This window comes from Notothenia rossii, assembly GCF_949606895.1.
Source record: "Notothenia rossii genome assembly, chromosome: 6".
NCBI lineage: Eukaryota > Metazoa > Chordata > Actinopteri > Perciformes > Nototheniidae > Notothenia > Notothenia rossii.
In genome coordinates, this window is record NC_136909.1 from 61496796 (window position 1) to 61521009 (window position 24214).

At 43.2% G+C, this 24214-nt stretch overlaps 2 protein-coding genes across 5 annotated transcripts in view; both read left to right on the forward strand.

The window, feature by feature from the left end:
* Window positions 1-24214, forward strand: part of LOC307045374 (stromal membrane-associated protein 1-like) — a 204905-nt gene that overhangs the window by 123251 nt on the left and 57440 nt on the right. The window lies entirely within an intron of this gene.
* Window positions 3759-10463, forward strand: LOC307045369 (E3 SUMO-protein ligase ZBED1-like). Its single transcript, XM_079690991.1, has 2 exons — window positions 3759-7922; window positions 8050-10463. The coding sequence occupies exons 1-2, from the start codon at window positions 6432-6434 to the stop codon at window positions 8446-8448; spliced, it is 1890 nt and encodes a 629-aa protein (XP_079547117.1). The 5' UTR covers window positions 3759-6431; the 3' UTR covers window positions 8449-10463.

Genomic DNA, 24214 nt, shown 5'->3' on the forward strand with positions numbered 1-24214 from the left:
GAAAGCTGGACTTCAAGGACTTGATCAGTGACTTTGCCTGTAAGAAGGCTAGGCGCTGGGCTCTTGGTGAGTAAGGCTGAGCCAGGGCTCGTAATAACTGTTAAAGGGCAAGGGTAACGATATTGGATCTCTACACAGAAGATGCATGATGAGAAAAAGACTGAGAACAGGTAATAGGCTCTGATTTAGCACCCCCATCAGGCCTTTTCATTTCCATTTCCGTTTTGTTGTCCGTTTACACTTTAATACATATATTTTGTAGTTGGTATGTATATTTAATTTAAAAATCTGCTGCTTACAGTATGTTTTTTTTTTTTGTTATAGCATTTTATAAATGATAATATTGGTGTTAATGTTCACTTTATTTTTATTTAAGAGGTCATGTATATTTAAGTTATATTTATTTTGATTTTTGAATGTTCCATTCAAAAAGGCATGTACACCATAAAAGATGACTATTGAGGTCTATTGTCAGGAATGTTAGTTTTATAAAATAGTGAATTCTACTGCAGTAGAATGTTGCACGTCTGCACAGTGTTATATGTTCACCGCTCAGTGTCAGTAAATATTGTGTAGTTAGTATTGGACTACAAGATAGATGCAAGCCTGTGCAGGTAGTTATTTAAAGCATAAATGAGTCGGTTGGGTTCTGGAGGTGTGGTTACAACATTGTGCTTGGTTGGAGTGGCCCGGGCCTGGTGGTGGTGGGGCCCAATGTGATATCTTTTCATGGGGCCCAAAATCCCTGGCGGCGCCCCTGGTCATACATATGCTGAACAAGATGTCATATCATAATATCAGAAGTTAGATCATAGTGAAAAGACGCCGGTAGAATATTGCATAAGCTACATTGATTCAATGATTCAAATAATTTATGGTGAATAATTATTATGCCACACATAAACCCTGTTAATGTTCCGTGACCTGGGGTTTTATATACTGTAGTATCTAATCCATTCTTATTACAAGTATAATTGATTAAGTTGGCTCTAAATCTTGTTAATGATAAGTCAGACTGGCTTCATGGCTTTGCTAACATCAACCATGTAACACGAGATCAACTGTTTCTGCGACTATGTTCCCAACCATTGCGCATTAAAGCTGAACAAAAGGATTAATTTATAGGGACGCATCGGAGACGTTGCTTGTGGTACAGTCACAAAGTCAATCACTATTTTCCATTTGCTGCTGTCAGTAGCAAACCTCATGCTAAATGCTTGTGGATAACAAGCGGGGTAGCTCTCCAGCAGTCTGCAAATGGTGCTGAATCATAATGGCAATGTACTTCGTCATTCTGGTGAACAGTATAAAGTTGGAGAAGTCATTCGGAAAAAAAAACTTAAATTATTTTTGATAGAAGAATTTGGAGGGATGAAACCCTCTTTATTACATGGCTTAGTTGAATACTCTATTCTGATTGGTCAATTCAGAACACGTGACACTTGTTAATCCAGAACAGACAGACCGCTGTCAAGCACTTATTGACCGTTGTTAAGGACGTTCACATCTGCACAAAGAAGTCTGTTCGATTTAACTGTATACAGTTTGGCTGAAAAGCATTTCGAACTGTCAAGACAAGAGCGACAAGAAAACAGCGGAGAAGTAACGGGGCAGAAACCCCCCTTTTTACGCAGCGTTCCAGACATAGACATCAAACGGCAAAACATATTCAGTTAGGGCAGGGATATCTAGATACTTTCCAAGGTTTGACATAATGAATTGTTAGACCCTCCAGAAAAACGCGATTCTGCGATCGCAGAATTCACCGCATAATCAGCAAAATGGCGCAGATTTTTAAAACACCGCATATTTATCAAAAGACCGCATAATCCCCGCATTTTTCCACACAAAGTTGAGAAGAAAAAAAAGTTAACTCGTACTAAAGACCGGGCAAAAAGTGGGGGGAAACTATTCTGCACCCCCTGCAACTGTGTGTTGGAGCATAAGAGAAAATCGACGGTGGCGACCCACTTTGATTCATTCAAACATTCGAAAATGCTTTCTGCTGCTGCGGACAAGAAAGCCATTCAACTCACGTTCACCGAGGGATTAACCTCCAAAACCCTTTCGAGGGCTACAAGAAACGAAGTGAGTAGCCTACAAGATTGAAGCTGGTCAGATAACGAACGAGTAAATGAAAACAGAATGAGGCGGAGAAGTGTGTGTGTGTGTGTGTGGGGGGGGGGGGGGGGGGTGTGTGAGATTAAAATAGCCCAACTGCTTTTACAATAAATAAACATTGAATGTGTTTAATTGAATAGTAAAGGGGTTTAACGTTAGTGGCAGGTTGTGTGTGAGAGAGAATAAATAAGACAGCCCAATATTTAAAAAAATGGTTATTCTTATCGCATAATCAAGGATTTTAGCCCGCATAATCAAGGATTTTTGCCCGCGTTTTTCTGGAGGGTCTAAATTGTGCTACTTTTAAAGCAAGCAACGATGTTTTCAAATCTGTAATCAAAAAGCTCCACCTTCCTGCCGTTGCTACGTTTTTCAAACGGTAACAACGGACTATTTTTCTTAGCGGATGCATGTCAATTTAAATCAATACATCCAACCATTTTTTAAATCAATAAAAAAAATTTTAAAAAGCATTTCAATTAATATTGGGAGTCATATCGTTACTTTGTTGTGTCTGTTGCCATGTAATAAGCGGGATAATGTGCAGTGAGGCGGTCATTATGGGGAAAAGAACACCCGACAGGCAGATCAGGATCCCAACGCGAAGTGGAGGGATCTTGATCTGCATGAAGTGGTCACATATGCAGAGTACGTATTTGTTCTCTGCTTTTAACCCATCCTAGTACCAGGAGTCTAGGAGCAGTGGGCAGCTATTGTACAGCGCCCGGGGAGCAATGGGAGTGAGGGGGGAAGCGGGATGTCCGGTGCCTTGCTCAAGGGCACCAAGGCAGGGCCCAGGAGGTGAACTGGGACCTCTCCAAGTAGCAGTCCACACTCCATATTTAGGCCTGTTTGGGGACTTGAACCGGCGACCCTACGGCTCACAGTCCAAGCCCCTACTGACTGAGCCACTGCTCGATATTCAATCTGGCATGGTGTGAATAAGAGCAGCATGAGCACAGCTCTGACGCGGTCCACCCTTGTTGTTATCTACGATGACGTAGCTCGTACAGGGCTGTAGTTGGTGGAAAAGCAAACTGGAAACTAGCACCAGCACGGAACTAGACCGGAACTCATTTCAGTGGCAAAAGAGTATAAGTGACATAAGTGAAGCTTTTGCTTGTGGCAACGGAGCTCGATTTCCCTGTTTAACACATGTATATAGACAGCTGAGTCCCACTGCACCAGACAAAGATGCCCTCACATCATTAACTTGCATAACATCGTGATCCAAAATGAAAACTGGAAATTGATGCAAAGATAAACTAAAGAGCAAATTACCGCTCTGTGCCAAGATAAGTGATTTGAGCTTGGCCAGCATGTAAATCCAGCTCAGTCGGAACAGAATGACCTGCGGAATCAGCGGAAGTGTGTACTGAACAGACATAATGTGTGTGTGTCGGGCAGGGCTTTGTGTGAAAGCCAGGGCTGGGGCCTGCCTTTATATATATATATGTGTGTGTGTGTGTGTGTGTGTGTGTGTGTGTGTGTGTGTGTGTGTGTGTGTGTGTGTGTGTGTGTGTGTGTGTGTGTGTGTGTGTGTGTGTGTGTGTGTGTGTGTGTGTGTGTGTGTGTGTGTGTGTGTGTGTGTGTGTGGGTGGGTGGGTGGGTGGGTGGGTGGGGGTGGGTGGGTGTGTGTGTGAGAAACAGCAGGAGAGAATGCGTGTGTTTCTGGGTCATGGTTAGGAAATTGAGAATTTCTCATGGCCTGCAAAGCTGTGAGAGAAATAATGAAGTGTTTGTGAGTGTGTGTATTCAGTGGCTCTACAGGGAAATGGAATGGAGGCTATGGGCAACTGTACCCACTGAGGGTGAAATGGAACACAGTGGTTGGTACTCTGCAGCATTCAGTTCTTACTCTACCTCCATCTGCTCATAAACTGAACTCTTTAACCTCTCATGAACTCTAACGTTACCTCTCATCGTTACATACTGTAATACTGTACAGTGTCTTTTAAAAGTATTCACCCCCCTTGGTATTGTTCTTGTTTTATTGCATTCAAATATTTCATTTAGTTTGTATTATTTGATGTACACAACACGCCTAAAACTTTGAAAATGCAAAACTTATTTTTGTATACATAACTATTCACCCCCCCTAAAGTCAATATTTGGTAGAGCCACATGTTGCAGCAATTATAGCTGCAAGTCTCTTAGGATATGTGAATATAAGAAGATGAGCTTTACTGTGTAAACTAAACTAAAATGGAATATTTTCTGTCAGCTCAGATTCTATTTCTGCTTTTTCAAACTGTAGTATGTGCACATGTGTTTAATTGTTGGATGTAGGCTACTGCCTGAATATGCTGAATGAAAGGCAGGTTTTCCTTTAAATTACACATTTTTAATCTAAAATATCTTGGTGGCTGATTACATTTTTTAAACGTTTACATGCATTTTTAAACCCTCCCGACCCTGATTTCAGGTTACTGCCGTCTAAATGTATCAAAGTCTGGTGTGAAAAACACTGTTGTGCTGCAATACATTTGATTCAACATCAGAAAGAAATCAATGTGGAAAATACGAGTTACATTTATCTTTACGGAATAAATTAAATCACCATTATGGTTGTTTCCAATCGATGAAAATGCATTTACCTTTAGGCTCTTTATTTATTGTCACAGTCACACCCTCTTCCACCATAGTGTGTCAGAGCTGGAACTCGCTGTGATGTTCGGTGTGTTGATGATTGATTCCCTCTCAGCTTTCATTTGCATCGTACAAAATCAGTTGAAGTGGGATGCATCTTTGGCAATTACTCATGACGCTATAGAATAATATATGCACAAGTGCTGGGTCTTTTATACAAGGAGTAGAGGAAGGAAAGAACAAGAACACATTAGCATTTACATTTACATTACATAACATTTAGCCGGCATTCTTTATATAGCCATGGCTTGGAGGGCTATTTTAAACAAGATATTTAGTATCAAAAATGTGTCCTCTGCTCACAGAAAACATGCCTTATATTGACATGTCTCTGTCAATATGTTTATAAAAGACAGCAAGAGGGGTAAGGACTGCGGACGTGTTACACATTGATGTATGTGTGTGTTGTTGATGCATGCTGAAAGAATGAATACCTTCACGTGTGTGCTGGCAGAGATGTGCCATTCATCTTCTTTTATTCCTCCTTATCAGCTCAGCAGATGGACCCCAGTGTCAAGGAGATTTTGTGTTTTTGTGTGTGTGTGTGTGTGTGTGTGTGTGTGTGTGTGTGTGTGTGTGTGTGTGTGTGTGTGTGTGTGTGTGTGTGTGTGTGTGTGTGTGTGTGTGTGTGTGTGTGTGTGTGTGTGTGTGTGTGTGTGTGTGTGTGTGTGTGTGTGTGTGTGTGTGTGTGTGTGTGTGTGTGTGTGTGTGCTGTTAGTTGTAAGTGTTTGATGGCGTACTGAATGCTGTTTAATCTCCAGTGTAGCAGGAAACAAGCTGACAGCCATGTTTCTCTCTGTATTCTGCCTCCCTCTTATTATCCTCCCTGTTTCACCTTGAACTTAATTTACTTTCTCCTTGTGTGACCCTGGCTGTGGTCAAATAGTAGCAAAAAATCAGGTCCTACTGTATGTCTTTTCCCCAACTACCTTTCCTAAACCTCAGGGGAAAATGTCATGGTGTTAAGGAAGGATGTGAAGGGGAATTCAGTCGGAGTAACGGCCCGTCCACACTACAGCTTCGACAGCTTCAAAAACGGTTTCCAACGCGTCTGCCCCTTAACTTTGAATGGGGTGACGTCACGTTGCCTCGCTTTTCACCGAACTGAATTGTGGGTAGCATAGCGGTCCGTCTGCAGCCGGAGACGTCGGAGTAGCCAGCGTCAGCCAATCAAATCCCGTTTATGCAAATCTGACAGTTCAAGCGCTAGCCAATCAAACCGCGTGCAAGCTGGGAGAGCCAGACCGCAGTTAATTTCCTCATATTCCAAACGAGAAATTACGGTATCAAAACACCCGGTTCTTTACGACCAGAACTATTTACCGGGATACAAACCTGAGGAACCAGGCATGGAGGAAGGTGGCAGAGACAGTGGGTGAAACTGGTAGGTTTTCGCCGGTTTGGGGAGTTTATATGTATATATATTAGGGATGTAACGATATACCGAATACCGCGGTATCGCGGTAATGAAACGGCTCAATACCGTCGTGAGACTGAAAAGATCTACCGCGATATTACCGTTCATTCATTTATATCTCGCCCTGTAAATAAAAACTGTAATGTTTTTGTTTGAACAGCAGAGGACGCCATAATACTAATCAAGAATACTCCCATCATCCTTTGCGTGCAAGCCCGCCCTCACACTCAGACCCAACGAGAAAATGGCGAATGGAGTAGACGAACGTGCTGACCAACTAAATAGAAATTGTGAAATTGAGGATGCTCCATCGACTTTTAAAGCTGTTGTGTGGCAGCATTTTGGTTTTCCCGTTTCAAGAAATGACAAAGGTGAAAAGCAAACTAACAAACGCCAAACTATTTGCAAATCCTGCCGGGCGACGGTCGCCTACAATTCGGGAAACACATCGAACATGAGAAGTCATTTGTCACATCACCACCCAGAAAAGCTCCGAACACAACAACCTACTGTGAGGAAAATGCCTAAGCCAGGCCAACTGACTCTGACAGAAATATTTGGAGCGCCACTTCCCCCTAACAGTCCAAGAGCTCAGGAAATAACAAGGTGCATCGGCGAGTACATGGCCAAAGACTTAAGGCCGTTTTCTGTGGTCGACAACAGTGGATTTCGGAGGTTAGTAAACACGCTGGAGCCCAAGTATGCCATTCCATCACGGCCATACTTTAGTCGAACAGTGCTACCCGCTCTGTACCAAGAGACAAAAGCTAAAGTGACACAGAGCCTCAAAGAAGCAGAGTGCATCTCAATAACAACAGATGGGTGGACTTCACGAGCTACGCAGAGCTATATTACAGTCACGGCTCATGTTATGACCAGCGAATGGGAAATTAAAAGTTTTGTTTTACAGACGCGGCCTCTTTTCACATCACACACTGGACTAAACATTGCTACGGTGTTAAAATCTGCTGTTTTGGAGTGGGGACTCGACAATAATCAAGGCATTGCTGTCGTAACAGACAACGCAAGGAATATGGATGTAGCGGTGAGAGAGGCCGGTCTTTCCCCACACATAAAGTGTTTTGCACACACTTTAAACCTCGCTTCAAAAGCGGGTTTGAACGTAAACCGGGCAAGTCGTCTGCTTGGTAGAGTGAGGCGTGTAGCTGCGTTTTTTCACCGCAGTTCAACTGCCACAGCTGTGCTGGCCACCAAACAGGGAATGTTAAACCTGCCTGCGCATAAACTCATCATGGATGTGGTCACAAGATGGAACAGCTCGCTTGACATGCTCGAGCGCTACCTGGAGCAACAACAAGCTATCGCTGCAACGCTACTCAGTGCTGAAGTCAGGCGCAACGCACGCGAGATAGACACTCTTGAACCAGCTGACATCACGGACGCCGAGGACATGGTTCGGCTTCTCTCACCGCTGAAAAAAGCAACCACCGTGCTGTGCGATGAGTCTCGACCTACAGTCTCTCTCATTGTGCCCCTCAAGCACATGATAGAGCAAAGCATGGCACAGTGCGATGAGGACTCCTCCACCATCGCCCAAATGAAGAGAGCCATACTGAAGGACTTTACAGACAGATACCAAGGGGAGCAAAACAAGTTTCTGCAAGAGAGCACTGCGTTGGACCCCCGGTTCCGGAGCTTGCACCAGCTAAATGACAGTCAGAGGGAGGACGTTTTCGACAGGCTGAAGTTGAAAGCCACACAGATGCAGAACCAGGTACATATTTAAATATTCTTTTTGTGTCTGTGTAACTTTTTCAGATAACGTAAGGTGGGTTTGCCTCTGTTGTTTTTGTGAAAAGAAAGATAAGACGTTTTTTTTCTACCTCTGCTTGCTTGCATAGAACCCTAGTGAAACAGAAGGGGAAAGAGCACATGACGCTGAGGAACAATCTCCTCCTTCCAAAAAGACAGCACTCGAAGATCTCCTTGGGGAGTCTTTCAGTGAAGAAGTGCACGTCGCACAGCACAACACTGGTATCCAGGCTGAAATTGACTTGTACCGCAAAGCGACCTCTATTTTACTCTCTGACTGTCCTCTCAAGTGGTGGAGAGACAATGCAAAGTGTTACCCACTGCTGTCCCCCATGGCCAAAGCATATCTCTCTGTCCCAGCCACATCAGTGCCGAGTGAGAGAGTTTTTTCCACAGCAGGGGATATTGTAAACGCCCAAAGATCCCAGCTTCTACCTGGAAATGTTGACATGCTCATCTTCCTGAAAAGAAACCTGTCTGATGAGTGAGTGAGAGAGAGTTTGAGTTGAGTTACTTCAAATCTATTTTATTGCAGGGTCTGATTATTGAATGTTCTTGTTTATTTGCACAAAGAAAATGCATACTTTTGTTTGGTAGTACTTGTTCTTGTTCCAGTCTGTTACTGTTTTGACAATTTAAATGTACTACTATACTAAATGCTGTACAAATCAGATTTATTATTTAATAAAGAAAACATTTTGGAGTAAAAAAAAAAAATTTGTATTTTTTTTTAGAATTTTTTTTTCCTTCAATATATCTCGATAAATATCGTACCGTGGACTTGTTATCGCGGTATTACCGTACCGTGAGTTTTTGGTATCGTTACATCCCTAATATATATATATATTGCTCGCATATATCGGGTTTTTTGCTTTGTATGCCGGGGGCGGGAGATTCATGTGATTGGTTGTTGATCGCGGTGCTCGAATAAAATCCCCAAGCTTCAGACACACCCAGCTCCAAGCTTTTTTTGAAGCTGTAGTGTGGATGGGCCTTCAAGGCTTCTGTGCTGAGAGAACTGGAGCTCACTTACAATGGGTGATGTAATGCGCCAACAGATGTAATGGATTTACGTTTACTGTGAATAAAATAAAATGTTCCGTATGTGGACTACTAAAGTGCATCTAGATTCTTGTCCGTGTGCATTCTTATCGTGGTTTCTATGCAGGCTTTATAAACGTGGACAACACTTATTATAAATGTATTAATTAACAAGGTTTGAATTGAAATAAAGAAGCGAAGTGAAACGTAATGGTTGCCTGTGCTCTCCCTCCCCATCCTGTCCACTTGTGTTAATCGACATGAATCCCAATTAATAGGATAGTACGAAGCTATTTTAAGAAATAATGCTTTTTACAATATATGCATTACTACTGAGGCCTACACATATACTGTGCATATCACCATTCAAAAAGGTCAAATATAAAAAAAAACACCCAACACCCTAAAACTAACTATTTGATCATTTTACAGTAATTAGTGTTACGTTGATATTTCAGCATTTGGTTTAACATAGTGAATTAAAACATATATAATGACTAAGGTAAGATATGAAACCAGATCCAAGTCCGCTCTGATTGGTTGAATAGGCTCTGTTGTGATTGGTCCACTGCTTGGAGATGTGTCTCCTGCCTCTTAGCCTGTCCCGATCAATGTGTTGGAACACAGCATTTTCTCCTTTCCTTTCTTAAAGGATGGTCAAGTGTATCCTAAAATAGATAATACAGGAATAATTGAAGCTTCTTTCCTATAATCAAGAGAATACGAAAGCTCTAATCATGGCCGCCACTTAGGCCAATTAGGTATGCAATAAAAAATAAGTTTCAACCATCAGCCATACATTCAGTTTGCTTTGTGCCTTTCTCTCTCTTTCTCCCTTAAACAGAGACATACTGTAAAATCATGGCGTGAGCTTTGTGCCCCTTTCATATTTTCAATACAGATAATACACTGTAGATATCTGAAGAGGAGAAATGGGATGCAGCAATCGGAGCTTTAATCAGCAGTATTTCATTTCCTTTCACATCACTTAATTTCCTTTTTCCTCAGAGAGGTTTACCCAAGCAGCACTTTGGATTTTCTTTCCTATTATAAAAATGCCAACATAAAATAAGAAAATGCTGTGGATGCAACAGCTACTGAATTCATTTGACAGATGAAAGTCTGAGGAAAGATAAAATCAATATGTACATGTCAAGGCTGCTTCTTATATTGTCGGATGGCAGCTGCAGAGAGAATATTTTCTGATGAATATTTATCAATTGTGATAATAAAAAAAACTTGAATATTTCTGAAAGTCTATAATCTGTTTTCATCCTTAAACTGGGGAATTGCAGCTCACAAACTGCAGTATTAGCTATCTATCTTATCTGTTGATTTTCTGATCATACCTCAATATAGGCGATTCTAGAGGGGGCCTACAGGGGCCAGTGGCCCTGTTACACTGAGCTCGACCCCCTGTGGCCCCCCTCTGAATAAAGACTATGATAATGTGTGATTGTGTTGCAGCAAAAACAGTGCTTCAATTTAAGCTGAAGTTAACAGAATTCTTTGTTTCTAAAAATTCAATTTGATAAGATTTTAACTAAGTTACTGACAAAACAAACAACAAATACAAGTTAAAACTGCGGTCGCACATGTGCGCGCAGTGATGAGCGGGCCTTCGCGTCCATGCGCCTGTCGGGGAGGGCAGCCGGTCGTCACGGCGTCAAGCAGACGCACACGATTCCTCGGAAATTAGCCGTTTTCATTTCTCTAATTTTCGCGTCCAAGACTCCCAGGTCCTCTGGCAGCGACCCGGAAACGGATGTTGGCGCGCCGTCTCGAAGGAAAACAAATGTCTCTAAAGGCTCGTCGAGGATTGATTTTCGAGGAGGCTGTCTGGAGGTGCCGTAACTCAGGATACACTGATTTAGAGGAGAGAGGAGTCTCTCTGGAGGAGCTATAACCGAGGGTACAAAGATGTAAAGGAGAGAGGAGAGAGGAGTCTCTCTGGAGGAGCTATAACCGAGGGTACACTGATGTATTCTCCGGAGACGATTTCAGCCAACAGTGATGTTTAAAAGAGGCGTGACGTATGGCTGGACTTATGTCAACGAAGCACAGCTCTGCAAACTGTTCCCGTTGTGATTATAAGTTATTCTAATATACTAACCGTATACTAACCCTAAACAGTTATGAGCATTTCTTTCTAAGCCCCGCCTTTTTTAAAACAGGTTTAGATTAATGACGGGCATATTTATCAACTGAACATAATCATGTTCTACGGTAATGTGTCTGACCATCCACCAATGCTGTATACTAAGTTTGGCGTTGAAAAACAAGAAATTGAAATTTAAGGTAATATTTCACTGTTTTTAACATTATGCTAATTTAAAAAATGAAGTTGGCGGAGCTTTGGGGTTCAAGGAGATAATATGTAGAGTAGGTCCACCCGAATAAGTGTGCAAAATGTCAGGTCAATCGGAGTTACGGTTCCACTTTGTAAAGGCTTCCAAAAATGGAAATGTAGTAGTTTGGATTAATTTGTGATATGTAAATCGTCAAAAATTCTCCGTTAGCTTACGAGCTCCCCGTTTGAGCTAGCAACTATTTTCTTCGCAATTTAGCATCATACTGGATAGAGGTTGAATTTGTCCTGGATTGGAATTTTTCCGATCATACCCCTAGGACAGGGGTCTGCAACCTTTTTGACCAAAAGAGCCATTTTGCTCCTTTTCCCCCCAACATTTTTTTTCTGGAGCCGCACAACATATTTCATAGCTTGATAGCTAATAAAGTTGTATTTATTGTTATATCAGACAAAAACTACAGTTTCTTTGCATTTATTAGGCTATTTATTACATTATATACAACTGTTAACCTCTAATAAGAAACAAAGAACTCCTATAAGGAGAATTACAAATAATAAACAGGCCTACTTTAAAATAAATTAAACACAGCACTTGGGGAGTCCTCTGAACATTTGAAGGAAAAAAAAATATTATTAAAATGGGCCCACTTTGAAATAAATAAAACGTATAGCTGCACCCTAAAAAGAGTTAAAGGTAGGGTAGGTAAGAATCGAGAAACCAGCTCGAGTGCGCTAGAATTTGAAAATACACAACCGGAAAAAATAGGCCTCTTCCTTCAGACTTTCTTAGAGAGTCCCTCCTCCAACACATATGAACGTGCATCATCAATGAGGCCACGAGATAAGTTTGTGCACAGATGGAACAGAGATGGAAGGCTGACAGGCAGGTAGGCCATCCAGTTATTTTAGCCGGGTCGGCTAAAATGATTGGTCGTGCTTTTTACAGCGGTACGGCTTCCAGAGATGAATTTTTGTATGTATTTATTGTCAAAGCATTTAATATATTCATTGCTATCGGGACGTTAAGAGCATTCCATGGAATATAACAAAAAGTGTTTTCTGAAATAAATTACATACCCCATTGAATTATGACTGAAGATCGTCAGCTGTCTTCCTCTCTGTGTTGTTCCTCGATACGTAAAGGCTGCAGCACCTTTGACAACTTCTCTCTAGATATCAAACATACCGGTAAACCAGCATTGTTTGCTGTGAAAGCATATAACTCTGTCCACACAGAAATAAATCCTGTGGTCCTCCGGTACTTTTCTTTGATTTATCCATAGTTCGCTCATCGAGCCGGGGGTCCCCGCGCGAGTGCCTCCAAGAAAAGGCGCTCGCGCGGGACCGTAGCAGGATGTGACGCATATTTTAGTTGACCTAATTAAAACCGTTTTGTTTGTTATTTATGTGTCACAGTATCACCTCAAAATACAAGATACGAAACATTTTCAACCGTGCAACAAAATATAAATAGTCCTACAAGTACTTTTTTATTTTATTTCCTTCTTATTTTTGTCTAAGCTCAAGGGAGCCAGAGCAGAGGGCTTAAAGGGCCGCATGCGGCCCGTGGGCCGCGGGTTGCCTACCCCTGCCCTAGGAGGACTTTGCTAAAATGTCCTTAAAATGGCTGAAAAACGCACATTTTTCAAAATGGCCAACTTTCTGGGGGGCGTGGCTAATGAAAAGCAATTTGAAATATGTTTGCAATTATAATAGCAATATGTATACAGTGTTTCGTGAATATCGGAAAAACTATATGCGAGTACTTTGTAGTAATTTGTGACATGTAAATCGTCAAAAATTGAACATTCTCCGTTCGCTTACGAGCTCATCGTTTGAACGATTGAGCTATCAAATAATTTCTTCTCAATTTAGCATCATATTGGATATGGGCTGAACTTTTCCTGGACTGGAATTTTTCCGATCATTCCCCTAGGAGGAGTTCGCAAGAATGTGCTTAAAATGCACGAAAAACGCACATTTTTCAAAATGGCGATTTCCTGGGGGGCGGGGCTAATGGAATTTATTTACAATTATGTCTGCAATTCCATGCGGAATGTCTTTGCCAAAATTCATGAAGTTCTGAGAAACTATATGTGACTACCACACAATAGGGGGCGCTAGTGAGCAGTCTTTTTGAAAAATTACGTTTTTTTTTTACATTCTCGAAAAAGTCGTGGGCTCTGACGTGTGTCCCAAGTTTTGCGCCCGAAGCAAATTTTATGCTATCGCAATTTAAAAAACATTTATAGGCCACGCCCACATTCTGCATTTGTTGCGGCAATTAAAATCTGAGTTCGTAGTCACCCCGAGAGTATGTGTATATAAAAAAAAAAAATGTGTCCATCCGCTCTTGAGTTATAAATTGGTGTTTTTGGCGCCCCCTATTGTCCAAAATGAAAATGCTTTTGTGTGCCTATTCCCCAAGACAGACTGAACCTATCTACCAAAATCTGTGATGTTTGGATACATTGTTGATGAGTTATGAGCATTTCTTTCTAAGCCCCGCCTTTTTGCGAGTACGTTTTGATTGACGGCGGCAATATTTATCGTCCTAACATGCTCATTTTCTACGGTACTGTGTCTAACCCTCCACCGATGCTGTATACGAAGTTTGATGTTGAAAAACTGAAAATTGAAATTTAAGTGAATATTTAACTGTTTTGAACATTATGCGTTACGTTACGTTCCCTATTGGGCTGGGGCAGGGGTGGCCAACGCGGCTCTCGAGCCGCATGCGGCTCTTTGCCTAGTTTCATGCGGCTCTTCAGTTCATATTGAGTTGTATATGTGTGAGTTTGGGGGAGAGACACTGACTCCTGACTAGTGTTGCACGGTGTACCGATACTTGAAAGGTATACCGTTTCATTAGTATCGGTACTTTAAGAATGACGGGGGAAAGTACTCCGGTGAGAATGCGCCGTTTTAATAAGAGCCGTGTGTGTTCAGCGCTCTGCTTCCAATCCCTGCACTGCAGCCGTGCCTGCAGTCCCGGCCCTCTCAAGCACGCTCAAGTGCAGGGTTCGTACGGGTGCTTGAAATCCTTGAAAATGCTTGAATTTTTACGAGTTGTTTTCATGACTTGAAAAGTGCTTGAATTTTGGGAATGGTGCTTGGATTTGAGATAAAGTGCTTGAAATTGTAAATGCTTTACTTTTACAATAAATTGCTGTCTGACTGAATAGTTCGCTTTTTAGATTAAAAGAAAATAAAGAAGTCGGAGCGAGCTTAGTTGCTTCGCTTCTACATAAAACAGCTCCGCTCCGGCCTTCCTATGCGCGACCTGCAAGTGTTTTATTTTGTGTGACCTGGGCATTCTAATGAGGGATTGACAGTATGCCAGGAGGTTGCCGTTTTAACGAGCGTTGGCTATCCGAAAAGAAATACAAGCTGTGGCTAAAACGAGGATCAACCCAACGATTCGCCTTCTGCACAGTTTGCCACAAAGAATTTCAATTATTCGCGATGGGAGAGTCTGCGCTGACGAGCCATATGAAAGGTAAGCCGTAGTAGAGCATTTTGGATTAGACTAACTTTGCATGTTACGTTTGTTTAAGCTAGTAACGTTAGCGAATTCGATGTGGGATAATTGCTTATGCAGGTGACAATAATAAAAAGGAGCGTACCTATGTCAGTATGTGCGACAGTCGCCATCCTGTAGTTTTCAGAGGATGAAGCACATAAAAGCAATGTATTTCTACTGGTAGTATTTTATGTGCCAAAACTTGCTCCATCGAAATCAGTCACATTGACCCGAAGACACATTGTGTGTTATACACTGTTGGAAAGAGGATATTCCTAGCTTTCTAATGGAGGAAACATATTTTCGTTTGTATTACTGGTCTGGGTGAAGCTCGCGAGTGTGTGTGTGTTTGTGTATTTTTGCGTTTGTGTGTATTGTGTTAGTTTCCCGGGGAAAACACTCACGAGAAACACCGGCTGTTGTTATGCCTGCTTTGACGTAAAGTTACTCCGTTCTCCGCTTGTAATTATGCCGTTACAAGCTTCAAAGTTGTATTTATCATCTGAATTTGCCGAAACAAGTTTAATATTCTGAAAGCCAAGACTTTGTTTATTTGAAATCAGATGAAAACAAACTGTAACGGACCCTGCCGTGTTATCTATGATTACTATACGCCATACATTCATAATGTCAGCGGGGGGAGGGGGGAGCATCGCTACTTAAAAGCATTAGTGCGAGGGAGAGCTGTCATCTTCCCTTTACAAGCTTCAAACATGTATTTATCGGGAGATTTTGGCAATAAAAGTTTCATATTCTGAAAAAAATTCCCTGGAAACCTCCAAAACTCTTACACAGAAAGAGGATCTCTGCACACGCTTTTTTTTATATCAGCTTTGTGTTTCAATGGTTTTGTCCTAACCTTGGAGAGCCGTATGTTTACTGCCACCCTAAAAGGACCTCAAAAATGTTAAAAATGTTAATAAAGAATTTATTGAAAAGTTAGTTGGCTGATTGTTTTATATTGGCTCAGCCAGGTTATATGGGATGCCCAGTCTACTATATATGATCAGGGTCACTCATTTTACAATATTACGAATCCTGCAAGTGCCTCCCCTCTCTCGTGCACGCGCTAACTGCCAGAACATGTGAGAAAACGAGAAGCATGGCTGCAAGTGGGAGTGCAACTGCCGCTGCGCCTTGGCTTGTTGACAAAAAAGACGCCAGAAGCGAAATTTTGATGTATTTTAGCTATATCTCTGACAGTGAGGGCAAGCCTACGGACACCACGAGGCCTGTCTGTAAGAAACTTATTAATTTTATTTAATACGAATTCTTGTCATCTATTTTATTTATTGTTCTCATTGTTTAAAAGTGTGTGTTATGGTTCTGGTGTGAAATAAAGCACACTAATTACATTTAAGACTGTTTCCCTTTTTTTAACACTAGAACCGCCAACGGGTAAATTTTACCCGCAGCTGTTTTTTTATTGTATGTAACTTTTTTTCAATAAAATATTAACGTCTCCCAGTCCGTGACTTTTCCAGAAAGTGTGTTATGTAACACCCTGTGTTGTTAAAAATTGTCAATAAGAAGTCAGATTGAAAAAATCGCCCCAAAAAATTCTATTTATACCTATTTCCGCCAGCGGGTAATATTTACCTCATAGAAATGCAGCGCTCCTCGCGCTATTGATTTCGCGCGTAAACATAAACATGACGTGTTGCTATAGCAACGCCTATTGTCTACTGCTATAGATAGAGAGAGAGATAGATAGATTGAGAGAGAGATAGATAGATATATTGATAGAGAGATAGATATATAGATTAATAGATAGATAGATAGATAGATAGATAGATAGATAGATAGATAGATGGATAGATAGAGAGAGAGAGATAGATAGATAGAGAGAGCCGGTTATATTTCCAAAATGGACAAAAGAAAGAGACTCATGAACGTACAGGAGGCACTAGCGTTGCTAAACCGTCTGAGCGAAGCAGAGTCGCTCGGTGGGGAAGTATGTCCTTGGTTTGTTCTGCCTCTGATGGGTCATCTGACAGCGATCCTGAGCCTCCGCGGAACGTGAGGCCGTCCCATTCTGATCCCCCGCTTGCAGATATCCAATCACTGGTTCGGATGTTGACCAGTGGCACACACACAAACAGAATTAACAGCCCCAGGAAGGCAGCGGCTGTAACATCCCCTCCCTTAAGACAAAACCCCACAGGGTTTTTCTGAACCATAACACATAATAACATAACGAACACAGAACACATCACTACAGTCTGGACAAAGCATCTGCAAACACGTTCTCTGAACCCTTTTTTTGTCGGATTTGCAGGTTGTAGTCTTGGACGATCAGAGCCCACCGCATGAGACGCTGGTTGTGATTGTACATGCGGGACAAAAAGACAATGGGGTTATGATCGGTAAACACTGCAACTGGCAAAGAACTGGATCCGACATAAACTTCAAAGTGCTGGAGAGCTAACAACAAAGCAAGGGTCTCCTTTTCAATGGTAGAATACCGGACCTGATGTTTGTTGAACTTACGGGAGAAATAGCAGACAGGATGATCAACTCCATTCGCATCCTCCTGCAGTAAAACGGCACCGGCCCCCACTGCACTGACATCCACCTCAAGTGTACAGGAGCGTGACTTAAGAGTGTTTTTACACACTCAAATGCATGTTGGCACTCAGGGGTCCAAACGTAGTCCACTTTGGGACTTATCAAATTAGTCAGGGGTTGGGCTACAGTGGAAAAGTTGCGGCAGAAACTACGGTAGTAGCCTGCCATGCCGAGGAAGCGGCGGAGGTCACTCCTGGTGCCGGGCACCGCACATTCAGCCACCGCAGCAACCTTAGCTTCCACTGGTCGGACTTGGCCTTGCTCAACCTGCTTCCCTAAATAGGCGACAGTAGCTTTCCCAAACTCACACTTGGCCAGATTCAACGTAAGAGTGAGAGGCGGGTGAATACCTGCCCTAGGATCTTCATATGCATCTCCCAAGTGGGCGTGTACACGATGAGATCATCCAAATAGGCGTTACAATTACTTATGCCTGAGAGGACAGTATTCACCAACCTCTGGAAAGTAGCCGGAGCATTACACATGCTGAAAGCCATGACTGTGTACTGCAGAAAACTGTCAGGCGTAGCGAAGGCGGAGATTTTTGAGGCACGGTCTGTTAAAGGTACCTGCCAGTAACCTTTAAGCAGATCCAACTTACTGAAGTACTTGGCGGAACCTAAGTTGTCAATGCAATCCTCCATTTGTGGCAAAGGATAACAATCGGACTCCATAACGGCGTTCACTTTGCGATAGTCGGTGATACAACGAGGAGAACCGTCAGATTTAGCCTCTACAAGGCACGGGGAGCATCATGGGCTAGAGCTCTGTGTAGCTAAGCCATTAGATACCAGATAATCTGCCTCCTGTTTCATAAGCGCGCGCTTGGTCGGATTGGCACGGTACGGGTGTTGCTTAATCGGCCTCGCGCCTTTTACATTGATGTCATGCGTTATCACATTAGTTTGTGTCGGGACATCATGAAAAAGGCACGGGAAACGAGCAACTAACTGGGTTATGTCATGCTGCTGCTCCTCCTGCAGATGACTTAACGTAGTGGGCAGCGTCTCTATCATCTCCGAGTTACATAACCGGGCACCCGGCTGATGATGTGAATGCATCACCAAACCATCGTCAGATGGACCGGAACTATCTGTAACTATCAACGCGGAAGCAGCTACTCTTTGATTAACCAAGCCGGCAGGCTGGCTATCAGAGGCGTTGCGTGAATGGCAACGCTTCAACATTTTAATATGACAGACGCGCGTTTTACGTTGTCTCTCCGGAGTACAAATAACATAATCTGTGTCACTAAGACAATCACGGATTTTGTATGGACCGAGGAATTTGGCGGAGAGCGCAGCACCGGGAATAGGCAATAGTGCGAGGACCTTGTCACCTATCTCAAAGTGCCTAGGAACAGCGGCACGGTCATAATTACGCTTCATGACAGCTTGAGAAACGGAGAGCGACTCTCTGGCGAGGGAATTTGCCCGGTGCAGACGCTCACGAAACTGACTAACGTAATCCAATACGATCTTATCTGGAGGAATATCAGCCGAGAGAAACTCATCATGTACGATTTTAAGGGGACCGCGGGGCGTATGGCCGAAAACAAGCTCTGCGGGACTGAATCCTAACGATTCCTGAATAGGTTCACGAGCTGCGAACAAGACGAAGGGAATTCCCTCATCCCAGTTTTTTTCCGTTTCCATACAGTATTTCCGCAGCATGCTTTTTAGGGTCTGATGCCACCGTTCTAACGCACCCTGCGACTCTGGGTGATACACACTGGAAATAACATGTTTCACCGGCAGTGTTTGGAGGACCTGTTTGAACAACTTGGATTTAAAATGTGTTTCCTTGGTCACTCTGAATTACACGCGGTATTCCAAATGTGGAAAAGAACTTTGTCAACGCCTTAACTACAGCAGCGGAAGTAATGCTACGCAGCGGAATAGCTTCCGGGAAATGAGTGGACGTACACATAATTGTGAGTAAATACTGTTGACCCGTTTTTGTACGTGGTAAAGGGCCAACACAATCTATCAACACCCTGTCAAAGGGCTCACCTATAGCCGGTATGGGATGTAACGGAGCTTGCGGAATTTTCTGATTAGGCTTACCGACAACCTGGCACACATGACAGCAGCGGCAAAAGCTAGATACATCCTTCTTTAAACCTGGCCAAAATAAATGTTTGAGAACGATCTCATAAGTTTTAGTCACGCCCAAGTGTCCCGACCATTAACTCTCATGCGCTACATATAGTACATGTTGACGGTATGGCACCGGCACAACTACCTGATGTACTACACTACAGTCAGCTTCAGCAGTAGCAGTGAGGGACCATTGGCGCACTAATATCTCCTTATCCAGCACATAAGCTACCTTCTCACCCCTTGTTTTGTTATTACTCACCACCTGCTCGAAACACTTCGCAAGCGTCGGATCCGCCCTCTGCGCAGCGAGTAAACGCTCTCGGGTTACCGGGAGTGTCGAACCGTCAACAGCTGGGCTGGCAGCTTGCGGTGGCGCAGTGGCCACGGCAGGGAAAGCGGAAACCACCACGTCTTGCTTTTCCTCCGGCATCTTGTACTCTGTAAGCAATGTCCCAAACATAGTATCATTTAATGACACCTCCGAGTCACTCTTACGCGCCTGTGCGCGAGTAACAGCACAAATAGGGAAATGTGGGCATTTGTTACCTCAGGAGAATCCAATATTTCAAGTGCAGGAGTTACCTTACCTCCTGCAATGTCATTTCCCATTAGGAAAACTATACCCCGTATAGGTAATGCTGGGCACATAGCAACAGGGAAAAATCCAGTGATTAATTTAGATTGTACATTTACATTGTGTACGGGCCGGGGCACATAACCCATTTGAATGCCACATAATATCGATCCATACCCACACGCTGATTGGTCGGAGAATGGCAGGGCAGAGGCCACAATCACTGACTGTGAACCTCCAGTGTCTCGTAGGATGCGTATTGGTCTCTGATCATCCGACTCACCTGTCAATGCTATCAACCCCTCAAACACAAAAGGCTTAAAGCAGGGATCTATTTCTTCATCATAGTCAGAGGAAGAAATATTGGGTGACTCCGCATTAATTAAACCAATGCCTTTTGGCCAGGTCATGCTTGGTGGCTGCTCCTTACGTTTTAAAATTGTACAGTTAGCAATAACATGTCCAGACTGATGACAATAGTAGCACTCTCTCTCCTCTTTATTCATGGGAAATGCTTTCGCTGGCTGACCAACAGGTGCACCAGGCATACGCCGGGGTCTCTCAGCAACAGCCGGAGAGAACACCGATTTATGGGTCAGCACGTATTCATCAGCCAGTACAGCAGCTGTGGAGAGAGACTACTTTCTGTTCGTTTATATATCCCACAATGCGGTCAGGCAACCCCCTTTTAAATTCTTCCATGAGGATTAATTCTTTCAAAGCAGAGTACTCTGCAGCGTTACACGAGTCAATCCATTTTGTAAATAACATCCCCTTCTCCCTGGCAAACTCGACATGGGTTTGATTAGAACCCTTTCTATGGTTCCTAAACTTCTGCCGGTAAGCTTCGGGAACTAGCTGGTACACCCTAAGTATGGCACGCTTCACCAAGTCGTAATTTAGACTGTCCTCTAACGAAAGAGCAGCAACTGCCTGTTGAGCCCACCCGTGAAGCTTACACTGCACTAACAGAGCCCAGGCTTCAGTCGGCCACTGTAGTGCCGCTGCAATGCGTTCAAACGCACCAAAATATGCATCCACCTCAGTTTCACGGAAAACCGGCACTAATGAAATATTCTTACCTACATTGAAGGCAGGTGGATGAGAATGAAGTGGATAGCTTTCTCTAGGATTGCCAACAACACCGGATGCGCGCAGTTCGGAGTCTAGCTCCATCTGCCATATCCGGATCCGGACTTCCTTATCTGCCTCGATTTTCCTTATTTCGAACTGAAACTGCCGGTCTTCCTCCCTGTCTTTAGCTTCCAACTGAAGCCGGGCGAGGCGGACTTTAAGTTTATTCCCTTCCCGGGAATCTGTGCTGCCAACAGGAGAGGGTGGACATTTACGAGGCTGCATGAGCAGTGCTTCACACGGCTCGCCCCCCTCGCTGCCATCACTCTTTTCTTGGCGAAATGTAAACTCCTCCGCCTGCCTCTGACTTAACGGGTCTTCAGTTAAAGCGTTAGACACTGGGAGCTCAGCGGGTACAGCCATTACTAGTAATTCCCTTCTCACCATCTCATCCACTACCAATGCCTTCAACTCTTTTTTTAACATTTGCCGATTTACCACCAAACTGAAGGGGAACAACACGACCAGAGTGGAATTGGTAAAAAAGTATAATTGGCTTTATTATACCAGGTGATACAAAAGGCAAGCAGCCTGAAACAACAAAAAGGCTAACGGCTGATATAACCAGCAACACAAGGAGAACTTCAAAAGTTATAAAGAAACAAAACCTCACGTTACACGTGGTACAAAATGGAAATGAGGAAAGCTGCACACACACAGCTGCAGCTGGTCAACAGGTGCTAATCACCTGGGTCTAAGCTAACATGTTACACAAATATCAACAGCTGATCAACAGGTGCTAATCACCTGGGTCTAAGCTAACAATCCTACACACAACACAATACGAGGCACGACACACTACTTAGCACTCTGCTAAGCAGTCTACTAGTTACAGGGGAGCTAATAGCATAAACAAACGAGTAAGGTATCACGAGGCTAGAGGCGTCTGTCTCCCAACACAGAGCCTCCCGAATGATCTCCGTTCCCAGCCTTTGTACTCCTCCCCCGGAAGACGTGCCGGAAGAGGGCGGGGATTGGATGACGTCTATCCAATCACCGGTTCGGATGTTGCGAGGGCGGGACGACCAGTGGCATCGGAGGAACTGCGCAGCTCATGTACACACACACACACACACACACACACACACACACACACACACACACACACACACACACACACACACACACACACACACACACACACACACACACACACACACACACACACACACACACACACACACACACACACACACACACACACACACACACACACACACACACACACACACACACACACAGAATTAACAGCCCCAGGAAGGCAGCGGCTGTAACAATGCTAATAAAAAATGTAGGCGGAGCTTAGGGTTCCAAGAGGATTATTTGTAGAGCAGGTCCACCCGGATATGTGTGCAAAATTGCAGGTCATTCCGAGTTACGGTGCGACTTTGTAAATGTTTCCGAAATGGGATTTTCATAGGTGGCGCTAGCGAGCAGGTTGAATAATTTGAACCCATTGACTCCAGAATATTGAATTTTCCACCGGTCCTGGCGTCCGTGCAAAATTATACAACTTTTGAAGCATCCTAAAGACCTCAAAAAGAGGAAACGCCAGCACTATAATAATAATACCACCAATAACAATAGGTTCCTCTTGCGCTCCGTGCTCGGGCCCTAATAATACTGAGTTTGTTTATGTGCCCCGCTCATAAAGAACTGTCCCAAACTCTTGAAGACGAGCAACTAAATGGAGATCGGATCAATCAGATTAGGTTTAGCAACCATTGTAGCTTCCCCGTCAACAAATAAATGTAATTTGACATGAATAAAAGAGCGACTTTAGTCACAGTTTCTACACTTACACTCAAAAACATATATTTTTGCTTGGTTTTCGCAAAATAGCGTCACTTGCTTCATTTGCACCACTTCATTTGTGGTATTTGAATAATTTGCTTCACCCTGTGCTAAATCTTGTCTAGCCGCATCTTTGCTTTAAAACAAACACTACTGTAGATGGTCCTCCACGAGCAATTTACAAAATGTACGTAGACTCGAAGATACAAGTCTGAGTTGACAGCCACTACCACAGCTTCCAATAGGACGCTGTACCTCAGGTGACTCTACATTTAATAAAATACAATAAGAATTGACTCAACTATAAAATGCCAATGAAAAGTAATGCTGTGTAATTATGTCTCTTTACTACTGCAAAAATATCTCCACCATACACCTTTCAGTGAATCATTCAGTGTTTATTCAGTAAGAGTTCTGATTAAAGACCTTAATATGTCTTAAAGGGGACATAGCATGAAAAATTCACTTTTGTACGTCTTTTATACATGAATATGTGTCCCCGGTGTTCCAGGGAACTCACCGTGTGTCAGAAAACACAACCCTCTCTATTTTCCTCCATACCCAAATCTCTAAAAAAAAGGGGCTGCAACGGATCTGATACAGACTGATCCAGATTTGAACACTGTCCTGACGTCAGGACGGTGGCGCTACGGCTATTGGTCAATTCTCCACCTATCAGGGGAATGAGAGGTTGGGCCACGGCCGGCCATTGCTGCTCGAAAGCGCTGGAGACGCTGTAGTACATATGCCAGGCCTGTAAGTGGCGCTGTAGTCTGCCACAAAAGCCGCGAAGAAGACTTCCCTTGCATGGTTGCCATGGTTGCCCTTCTGTTTATTCTCCGCTTTGGCTCTTTTTCTCCCTCCCCGAGGCAAGCGCTTGCGCCTCCTGCTTTAAAACAAATGAATAATGACTCTATATAATCATATGGAAGGGATAATGTGCAGCGACGCGGTCATTATGGGGAAAAGAACACCGACAGGCTGATCAGGAGCCCGACGCGAAGTGGAGGGATCTAGATGGGCATGAAGGGGGGACATTATCCCGCTTATTACATGGCCACATTCTCAACAAAGTAACGACATGACTCCCAATATTAATTGAAATGCTTTTATGGATTTAGAAAATGATTTTATTGATTTAAAAAATAGTTGTATGTATTTATTTAAATTGACATGCATCCGCTAAGATAAATAGTCCGTTGTTACT